The 10,751-nt window shown below is 53.7% G+C and overlaps 1 protein-coding gene across 1 annotated transcript in view; it reads right to left on the minus strand.

Moving 5' to 3' along the window:
• Nucleotides 1–599: 599 nt before the first annotated feature.
• Nucleotides 600–10,751, minus strand: part of LOC104492191 (sarcoplasmic/endoplasmic reticulum calcium ATPase 3) — a gene marked incomplete at its 5' end in the record, with an annotated part of 12,564 nt that continues 2,412 nt past the window's right edge. Inside the window, 8 exons of the mRNA XM_010134711.1 lie at nucleotides 600–985; nucleotides 5,285–5,357; nucleotides 7,340–7,457; nucleotides 8,087–8,204; nucleotides 8,616–8,749; nucleotides 9,338–9,423; nucleotides 9,535–9,737; nucleotides 10,463–10,683. Coding sequence (XP_010133013.1) covers nucleotides 910–985; nucleotides 5,285–5,357; nucleotides 7,340–7,457; nucleotides 8,087–8,204; nucleotides 8,616–8,749; nucleotides 9,338–9,423; nucleotides 9,535–9,737; nucleotides 10,463–10,683 — 1,029 coding nt within the window. The remainder of the gene's footprint in view (nucleotides 986–5,284; nucleotides 5,358–7,339; nucleotides 7,458–8,086; nucleotides 8,205–8,615; nucleotides 8,750–9,337; nucleotides 9,424–9,534; nucleotides 9,738–10,462; nucleotides 10,684–10,751) is intronic.

The following is a 10,751-nucleotide window of genomic DNA, read 5'->3' on the forward strand; positions in this document are numbered from 1 at the left end:
TAGGGAAGAAGTTCAAAATCAGCTGAGGAAAGAAAGTGTGACCAGGAGGAAGCAGCAGCCTCGAGGAACGCAAAGTTGGTCAACCCCTCGCTTTGCTTCAAAGGGGTGCCCCTGCAAGGAAGAGGGCTACGGGCTACGGCTTAGTGCAGATGGGATCCAACGAGGTGCCGGATGGAGAAGAACAGACAAGACTGCAGCATGTGTTGGTGTTGGATGAGCCTGAGAAGGTGCGGGGCTTTCCACAACATGGGGATCAAATGGGACAGTGTGATAAATAGGGAGAACTTCACTTTCCACCGCATGCACCCAACCTCGATGTACAGACACGCGTCCATGAGAGCCCCACCACCTGTGAAGCTATTTTCAGCTGCTGCAGCCCACAGGCACCACAACTGCCAGAACAGAGCGCGGCAGCCTCAGCGATGCGCCCACTTACACGGTGAACATCATCGAGGGTTGGTGACCACAACCCATGGCCCCTTCACCTCCCTCCCCTGCCCTCACTCACTGCCAAGCCCTTCCCGGCCCCATGAGCTGCCCTCGTGCATCCCACCCCATGGGGGGATGCAGCCTCCTGCTCGCGGGAAAATCCTGACTCCCTGCCTCGACCTCCCCTGAAGGGCACCTTGCCTGAGCTCAACCCAGTCAGGGTGGAAATTGGATAGAGGGTCTCAAATTTTGCAGGAACAAATCCCCAAGGAACCATGTTACGACGACCCAGGTCCACACAGCTCCGTCCCCAAACCCTCTGCCGCTGTCCAGTAATTGCACTCTTATGTACAGGAAAAAGAAAGCTACGAAACGAAACAAAATCAGTATTTTTCTTTTCGACGATTCACCCGCATTTGTCTGATAGTCGGACACATGCATGTCCTGCTGGCTTCTAGCGATGGTCACGCATGCAAGACTTCAGTCCAAGTTACAAGTTAGGGATCCTTTAGTCAGGAGCGTTTCCTTCGTGTCATTCATTTCTTGTCCTCTTCTCCTGAAACCAAGGAAAAGAAAAAAAAAGAGAAGAAAAAGTATTGGTGAGGGTTCCAAAGCAAACCAGTTCGCTGTTCTCACTATCAAGAAAGGTTGCTCCTGGGTTCATCCCAGAAGGGACCTGGGATCCCATCTGCACAGGGGAGATGACTCCCCCGCAGCCAACTGCGGCCACGGCAGCTCAGGCTGCACAAGGAGGAGGATGGTCCCCAGGTGAGGAAGGCTCAGCACAGACAGCCTGCAGGAGGTAGGAAAAGGGAAGAGTAGGAGCCATGCAGGCAGGAGCAGCGGGAAGGCGAGCAGGCAGGGATCCCTCGTTACTGCTCCTAACGAGAGCATCAGGCAGCAGCCAGGGAAAGGCAGCGGCACAGAGAGGAGGAAGCGCACCGCATCCCAAAGCCCTGCCCTGTCCCTGCCACAGCCACACGGGTGGATACTGCTCCATGGGCTGACACCACTCACACACACAATAATTATATATTTACATCCATAAGTATCTCCAGATCCACTAGCAAGGACCAGTCTGCCCAGCGCAGTCCCTGTCCCAGCCCAGGGCTGCTCTCCTCCCTTCTTGCACCTACTGATGGACAGGTTGGACAGGGGGGTAACAGGCCACACACAGCCTGCAGGAACGCTACGGTGTTCAGCCTGAAGTTAGCATGTGCAACCTTGAAATCCCTGCCAGAGCCTGACTCACACCAACCAGAGCCCCAAGTTTCAAGTGGAGGACAGTGACGTCCCCAGCCCCCCGAGGCAGCAGCTACTCTTCAGCCCGGGGCTGGGAGAGACCCTACTGCCAGCTCGGTCTGCCCAGAACAGGTTATTTTTCATTAAAAAAAAAACCCCAACACCCACCCACAAGGCAGCTTTTTCTGAGAAGAGTTAGAGAAACGTGACTCTTCTGGCCGCATTTCTCTATCTTTCATCGCTGCCCACATCACCAAACACATCTCGCGGAGAACCGCTGTTTCTGTGCTCATGATGGAGAGGGGTCCTGCCTGGGGTTACCCGCAGGGCTCCGCGCCTGCTGCCAGCCCTGGTGCTGACAAGCTTGCAGGGGAATTAATAAATAACAGAGGAGAGAGAGGGAAAGAAACCCTTTTTTGCAACTTCTGCCAAAATTTCTTTCCAGTGCTGGCTGGAGAATCCTGAGATAAAACTGACTGCCACAACGGCAGTGTCACTCTGTGTGACCTCTGCACAACAGGCTTCGGAGCAAAGCAGGGCTGCCGGCCACCACGCTGGATTAAATCAGTAATGAAAAGTCATCTCCCCCACATTGCAGGGGCGTCTCTTCAGCAGCTCCAGCAGCTGAGCAGTCCCCATCGGGTGATGTTCCAGCAGTTACTTGAGCTTCCCCTAAACACTTCACCCTGTGGTTGTGCAAAGGGGGTGGCCACACCGTACAGCGGGCAGGGACAGGAGGGGGACAGGGCTGCAGCGCCCACAGCGAGCATTTAACCACAGTGGATACTCTCAGACCTCTAAGGAACTCCCTCAGCACAGACAAAGGCATTTCCGTGAGCACTGCAGCCAGCTGAGGGTCTGGCACCCACTCAGCTGTACCCGGATGCCATGCTGGCGCCTCGCTCTTCTCTCCGCACGCTGGTGAGAGCAGCAGGGGGGACACGGGGACCTGTTTGCAGGAACAATGGGATGGTCATGATCCATCTGGATCCTGCCTCACACCGAATTTCTTAGGAGTGTCACAGCCCTTCAGCGCTTGCAAACCTGTAACTAGACAACGTAAGCTCATCTCTTACAAGATCTGCTCCCCACCGGGAGAGCCCAAAATTTGGGGGAGGTTTTTCTTTACTGCTTTTGACTTTCCTCTCAATGGGTTCCTGTAAAAGGTGATGCTGGAGGGATGCAGGCTCCAGCCACCAGCCCAGATCACTTCCTTCACCACAGGAAATGCTGCGGCCCTCCCAGCTCTGAAAATTGCACCAGGACACCCCGAGCTTCACCCAGGACCCAGACCTCAGCAGAAAACTGGAAGGGAAATGCTCCTCCCATCTCTTTGCAATACCAGGGCAGCAGCACCAAGAGCTTCCCTCTGCTCTTCCATTTCTAAAGCATGGAACATGCTCACACACACACACACAAAAAAAAAAACCAAACCAGGAGAAGGGGGGAAATAAAAAGAAAAATGAAAAGCAAGACTGGAGAGCTGTAAAATCCCGTCTGGAGAGATGCCAGCACTGAAAGGTGTGGCATCACTCTCCTTCAGAGCATCCCGCAGCTCAAGCAAACGACTTGGCCCGTGGGGACACATTCCTCCCCGACGCCAGCGCCCAGCCAAGGTAGCTCCACGCAGAGATTACCCTACAAGGGCAGGCCACGGACGCGGGCGCTCACTCCTGGCTCTGCCGCACCGGGGAGAGGGACGCCGGTAAGCTCCACGCGGAGATTACCCTACAAGGGCGGGCCACGGACGCGGGCGCTCACTCCTGGCTCTGCCGCACCGGGGAGAGGGACGCCGGCCTCCTGCGAGGGAAAGCAGGCAGCTGCAGCAGACCCTGTGCTCCTTGGGGGGGGGTCTCGGGGGGCTGCCCTCATGCCCAGGTGTGGGTGCATGGGGGAGAGGAGGGTGAGCAGCTCCTTTTCACTATGTGCCGGAGGATTTTTGTGATGGGACACAAAAATTTTGGTCACTGCCGATTTTGTGCTGTCTCAGAGGGATGGGGAGCCCCAGCTGACCCTGGCAGGGAGTCACCACACAGCCACTTCTACCAGTTGCTCTCCTCTGGGAGGATGTTAAAGCATAAAGCTGGCATTGCAGATAAGTGGCCAATTCTCCCTCGGCAGCGGAGATGTTCACCCAAGGGTGCAACCTCACCTGCACACCACTGCGGAGGCAGGAGGGTGTGGGACACTGCTGCCCAACGAGGAGGGGACTGGTACCCAGCGGTGCGGACACCACCTTGCAGCTCCTGCAAAACCACCAGGGGCTGCCGTCCGCACAGGCATAAGGACAAACGGCTGCCTAAATCCCAGTCTGCCACAAACCACGTCCAGACAATTCCTGTGCGTCAAAACTTGTGGTGATCAGCTGCTGCTGCTGTAGCTGAGCTGCAGAAAGCACCCACTTCTTGACTTGCCCCTGTTTGTACCACAGCACTGGTAAGAAACGGTGAAGCCCGAGCACCCAGCCACGGCTGCTGCTGAATGTGCTGAAAACAAGCGAAAACACCACGGTGGCAACACCGACACCTGCGATAGGTTTTGAGGTGGTGGAGATGAGGAGGCCCAGAGATGGTGCGGGAAGGCAGAAGGGGAGTGGGGTGGCCACAGCAGCAGGCTGATGGCACACAGAGGGACACAAGCACTGCAGTTATCTCAGTGTCCCGGCTGGATTTGATACCTTTTGAGAATCACTCTGAAAAGAGATTTCTGCAAGGTCTTGGCACAGATGCCTGGAAACCTTCCTCCTGCATGCCACGGAGCTCAGAAAGAGCAACACACTTAAATGTACAAAGCATGACAAATATTCAAAGTACTGGGCCGAGAGGTCCTTGAGGGAGGTCAGCCCTTCTGAGCCTGCCAGCATGTATCTGTGTGACAGACTCCTGAGAAGGCCCTGGAGAACATCTCCACATTCCTGACCAGAACATCTGCAGGTCACGCCGAGCCAACTGAGCTCAGCCGTGCACTTTCGCTTGCTGTCTCACAGTCACATCGCCTCCCCAAACTGAGACAGCAGAAACCTCCAAGGGGCCAGTGATGGATGAAGGCACCAACACATGCAAAACATACAAGACGAGAGGCTGGAAGTGACCAGGGTGATGGGGAGAGGAACATAAAGCACGAGTCCACGGTGAAAACTGAAGAGTCTCAGCTTCCTGCCACTTCAAGGACAAGGAAAATCCAGTGTAAGGGAAACACGACTTATCTAAATCTGATCAAAGGAGAAACTTCTCCAGGCAACACCTGAATCAGCAGAACTCACAGCTGTACATTTGCATCCCTCAACTGAACCACCCTTGGCCATTCCTCAGAAGGACCCACAGTGGAGACCATCCCCAAGCGTTGCCTGGCAGAGACCATGCAATAGCCTGCCCCCCGGTCAGAACTGCCATGCAAACAGCTGCTTCACGGGCTTTTTAGACCTTATCTTGAAGCAAAACACAGAGGTGGGTGTGGGAAAGGAGATCCTGCCTGGGTATGCGGTTCCTGGGCTGCTTTTCCCAGCCAGGTTCACCCAGGCACGTTTCAAGCAGGTCCCCACCATACATGAGCAAGACTTTGGAGGAAGGACGGGAATACAGCAGTCAGGGATGAGACACGTAAGAAAGCCAACCCTTGCTCTGGAATCCTGCAGGTTTTCAACTGGTGCTCCCCGCTCCACGTGTGTCTTACCATCCTGAGAATGCCTGGTGAAAAAAACCACAACACCACATTTAAAAGTGGCTTCTTGAGGGTTTTTTTTTTGTTTGTTTGTTTGCTTTTCAAAGCCCAGAGGAATGAGGAAAATGTAGGATTTCAATGATTTGTTTCAGATGTGATGATTTAAGCATGACTTTGCTGCGTAGCTGTGATCGAATGCATGGGAAACCTTTGCTGACGAGTCATAGAGCAACCCGTGAGCATCAACAGCATCAAGACCATGGGGATGAAGGCAGCTCAAAGGACCCGGCATGTCAGGAGCATGGCATGGGAGGAGGAAACACTCTGAGCTGGTACATTTGGACCTGAAAGTATCGTGCGCCTGCCAAAAAGCCCACTGTGCTGGGAGAGCCGAAGAAAAGCCCTTCCTCCAACAGCACTGAGTTTTTAAGAGAGGAATGCAAAGTGTGGGAGAAAGGCAGACTCGTCCCCAGATCACAGATGGTGAAGTGAAGACCGTGGGGCATGCATGGGATGCAACAGCCAGGAGTTAACCAGCTCTCCCACACCCCAGCCCAGTGCCACGCCAGAAAATTGTTGCTGCTGGCTTGTAATCATACGATAAAGCAGACCGGGGTGATGCAAAGCACCAGTCAGTTTGCTGAGAGAGGCAACAATTAAATAAAAACAAGCCAGGAACAGTTTCTATCTGGTCTGTAAGAACAGGAGTCCCTGCAGCTCTGTTTCTCAGCAGAGGCTCCTCTGAGCAGTTGCTGTGGTTAAGTGTCATCTTGCCAGAGAAAGGAAAGCTGACGTGAACAACCCCAGTGCACCAGGACCCACCGATGGGGAAGGTGACCAGTTTGTGACCGTTTCCTGCTTGCAATCATTTCCCATCCTCCATTTCCAGCTTTCTGCATGGTTCTACTCCATGAGAAACCAAACAGAGCTCTTCAAATGTCCCTGATCCCCCGCTGCCAGGGCTGATGGACCTGCCTCTGGCCCTGAAAGGCAAGGATGGCTTTGCACAGCTTTCCTGGGTCATTATTAAAGGGTGAAGGAGGGGTTTGCTAGGACGCCAGTTGCCTATGGGGTGAAAAAAGATTTGATCGAGGAGGTGCTACAAAGGACATGCAGTCTCTACACTCAGGTTTTTCATCTCCCCCCAGAGCCACTCCTTCCTCCCTGGGCAAGGATGGTGTCTCTCCTGCACTTCTTCTCCCTGCTATTACTGTTGGGCCAAGAACACCCTAAAAAAATGAATAAAATCTGTTTCCCTGGAGAGGGGCCAGCCCCATGGCAGGCACAGCACCACTCAGCAGCTGCGGCCCCGCAGCCACCGCCAGGAAAACCTGCAGGTTTAACTCAGCACCAAGATATTGCCCACAGCAACGTCTTCTGCAAGAAATGAAAGAGAAGATGATATCATCTCCTTGGAGGGCTGCCTAAATACACGCTGTGATTTACAGCGCGGAGCCCAGGAGCAGGCAGGAACTGCTGCCCTGGTGTCAGAGGAGCTGCTTCTCCTCTGCATGCCACAGGCAGGATCCTGAGAGGTGCTGGCCAAGGGCAATCCCATTAAAACCAGTTTATGAGGTGTTCAGCTCTCATTTGATCTTAATATAGAGGTAGCATACACAAGATAAGGATGGACGTAGAGGAGTGGAAGACTGAGGGGAAAGAAAGGATTAGAAATCAGCGTTTTATTTGTTTTACTTTATAAGAGAAGGGATCCAGTCCTCAGAGGTCCAAGAGGAGCTGGATAAACAGAAGTGGCAGATTTATCTAGTGCTCCAGCTCCTAAGAGTATTGCAAGCAGATACAAGGACCAACTGCTCTGCCTGGCGTGGCACCTGGGAAGGAGGGGGTAGGAGAAAAAGTCCCTTTTTCCCAGCAGAGGTGGATGAACATGCAGGTGCAGACACCACACGATTGGAGGAGGTGAGTGAGGTGTTCACAAAGCTACCATGAACCCCAGGCAAAGCACCACGGAGCAAACACAACCGAGTGCGGTGCAGACCATGCTCACCATCCAGGTGGTTGCGGGAAAGGTACTTGAGTCCTTCGTCCAGCAGGATAACGGGCAGGGAGATTTTCATCACAACCACCCACTGCGGCCAGCTCAGGGGCGTTACCTGGAAGATGAGCTGCAAGGAGGGAAGGATGGGACATGTCAATGGGGAAGGAGGTGGGATTTTGTTTGTTCTAAGGGTCAGGTTGTTGTATGGCATGGGTTGAGAGAGAGTCATCCCAGGTACAAGAAGGAAGGATCTAGACAGCCCAAGAGCAGGATTTCTTCAAGGTCTATCATGATCCCAAGGTGGCTCTTGGCCAGGATCAGTCAAAAACAATGTCCTTCATCTCTCATGCAGATGTGGAAAGTGAGAGCTAGGACAGTACATGCTCACAGGCTCTTTGCAAAGGATAAAGGACAGTGTAACCTCCTGAGCACTGCCACCTGCTTCATCTTAAATGCTCTTATGAATCAACTGAGGCATCACTAGCCTTGGGCTGAAAAAGGAGGCAATGGCTCCAAAAGGAGCCGAGATATCCATACTCCTTTGTGCTGCCTACAAAAGAGAGTTTCTGACTTAAATAAAGGTCCATTGAGGCATGGTGTCTCCTGGTTCCTATGATGGTTCAAGTTACAGGACCTAGTCCTGAGGGCACATGCTGGGGACAACCATGCCAGAAGATTCCAGACCCAAAGACCACTCCAGGGATGTCCTTGCACACAGGAGAATGTTCTTGGGCTGAGGTGGCAGAGGGCACTCACAGGCATGGGCTTGACATAGAGGATGAGGAAGTGCAGAGCCATGGACATGATGATGGCACCCAGCAGCCAGATGTTGAGCCATGGTGGCATCCGCAGCAGCGACTGGTTCTCAGAGACACTGTGAAAGCAAGGGGACAGCATTAGCCCCAATAACCTCCTGTTCCCCATGCAGCAGGCTGGGGGTTCTCATTCCTCTCCAAGGCTGTAGGAGATAGCCCCTCTCTTCCAGATCATTCAAGCTTCAGGCTTTGCCATGATTTGGATCTGGACGCCCACCTCAACGCAACCAGCCACACATAGATTAGGACCATCCGTTAACCAACGGATGCAGGTCCAGTCCTTCACCGCTATCAACAGCCACATACTGGCTTGGAGGAGTTTACTTACGACAAACCCAGTGGTCCCCTATGAGGATGCTCCGAGTGGCTCAAGTCAAAGCAAAGCCCTCAGCCCACCAACAAATGCTCAGAGACCCTACACAAAATCACTCACGCACAGAGTGTACCGAGCAATCCTGCAGCCACCCTACCTGTTCAGGGCGTTGCACATTTCAATTGTCACCAGCACAGACAGAGCCATCGTGGTCGGGTATCGGGACTCAAAGATCTCACAGTCTATTCCTTCAAAGATAGGGTTGTCCTTGGTGCACCTCATGAAGTTCCTCTGTCGGCACAGGAAACCGCTGGTAAATACAGGGCAGAGCAGTGTAGGAAGAGGCCGACTGGCTGGGGGCACATGGTGAACCTTGATCATTAGGGGTGCTGTTAAATATCCCACAACTGATAAAATTGCCTAAAGCGACCCCGGTTCTGCTGTGGTTGGGGCTTTGGGGTTATGGCTGGATAGGGGCTAGAGATTTCCACGTGCAGTTAATAAGGTGTTTGAGCAGACACGTGTCTCCATCAAAAATACATCTTCTATTGCACGTGACATAGGGTGTGATGGCACCTGCTTTCCCACCTCCTTGTCCAGACCCACAGTAATGTAAAAGTTGATCCCTTTCAATGTGGGATCAGGTACGGGAGCTGCTTTTGGCTTCTTTAGATCAAGTTGTTTGCTGGCAGAAGCAAGGCTGGAAACATGAGCCTGAGGGAGAGAATTTGCTTTTCTTTTTCAATTAATGTCTTCTCCACTGGGAATTTGGGAATGCCACAATAACCATAGAAGAAAGGTAGAGGAAAGACCCCAACATCTGACTCCATGCCCTCATCCACCTGCTCAACACGTCAGCCCATTCCCCTCCCGACTCACCAGCTGATGGAAGGAGACCTGTGGTCCCTCGGCGTCATACAAGAACCACCAGGTCGCTGCACCCACTGTGGCCAGGCCCACGTACACTGTGGCCAAAAGAGACACCTTTACCCCCAGCATCCAGCAAGGAGCTCCTTGCCCCATGGCATCCCATGCCCATCCTCATCCTCTGCCCACTGGTGCCTGCAGGGGCTCACCTCCGATGGCCAGGTAGCGGAAGAAGAGCCAGCCACTGATGAGGGGCTCCTTGGGGTTGCGGGGCAGCTTGTCCATGATGTCCAGGTCAGGAGGGTTGAAGCCCAGTGCGGTGGCTGGCAGCCCGTCCGTCACCAGGTTCACCCACAGCAGCTGCACAGGGATGAGGGCCTCGGGCAAGCCCAGGATAGCTGTCAGGAAGATGCTGTGGAACAAAAACCCAGAAATGCTGAATTAGATGAGCTCCAGGGCAGCCAGAGGAAGTGTCTGTGTCATGCAAGGGGCGAGCGAGCAGGCACCCTGGGTCCAAATACCCTAAACTGAACATTCACCCCAAGTCCTGCAGATGAACCTGTCCCTGAGTCAGGAACCTGAAATCCAGGATTGAATTTTGCAGCTAAAACTTGTTCCTGTTGCTGTTAAAATTGGCTTCGCAGTTCAAACCCAACCACTGACGTCCCCCCCATGGCCACACAGGTTCCCATGCACAACACCCCTGCTGAAACACGAGGGCGAAGGATGCCCACGTGATCCCCAGGCTGTGTCCGTGTTGCTGAGGACAGTGCTGATTTCCTGGAGGGATGGGCAGGGACAGGAGATCTGCCCATCTGATGCAAAGCACGCCATTGTGACCTGGTGACAACAGCCTGTACACAAACATCTGCACCCGTCTAAGACACTGGCCTGGGCTTAGACAGGCAACGCATTAACAAATGACCTCCTGCAGGGTGGCGTGTTTAGAAAAATACAATAACCCCTGTCCCTGGGGAATGAGACATGGCAGAGCTGCTCCCTTTGGTACCCAGGGTTACAATTTTGGGCACCACATGCTGCCAGGGACAAGGGACAGGACCATGGGTCACCTGCCCCAGGTGACACATCCCCACCTCTGCTCCCCTCAACGTGGTGCCCAGCATGGGGAACTCTCACCAAACAACCTCCCCAACATTGGAGGAGATGAGATAGCGGATGAACTGCTTCATGTTGTTGTAAATGGCTCTGCCCTCCTCGACAGCTGACACGATGGTGGAGAAGTTGTCATCGGAGAGAACCATCTCAGCTGCTGACTTAGCGACAGCTGTGCCTGACCCCATGGCGATGCCGATCTCGGCTTTCTTCAGGGCTGGGGCATCGTTGACACCATCACCTGTCTGCACGAAGCCATGGTCAATGGGATACAAGGGATTGGGCTGGATGGGGAGGAGGAGATGAGGGGTGT

The sequence above is a fragment of the Buceros rhinoceros genome, unplaced genomic scaffold (genome assembly GCF_000710305.1).
Source record: "Buceros rhinoceros silvestris isolate BGI_N320 unplaced genomic scaffold, ASM71030v1 scaffold22924, whole genome shotgun sequence".
Classification (NCBI taxonomy): Eukaryota; Metazoa; Chordata; class Aves; order Bucerotiformes; family Bucerotidae; genus Buceros; species Buceros rhinoceros.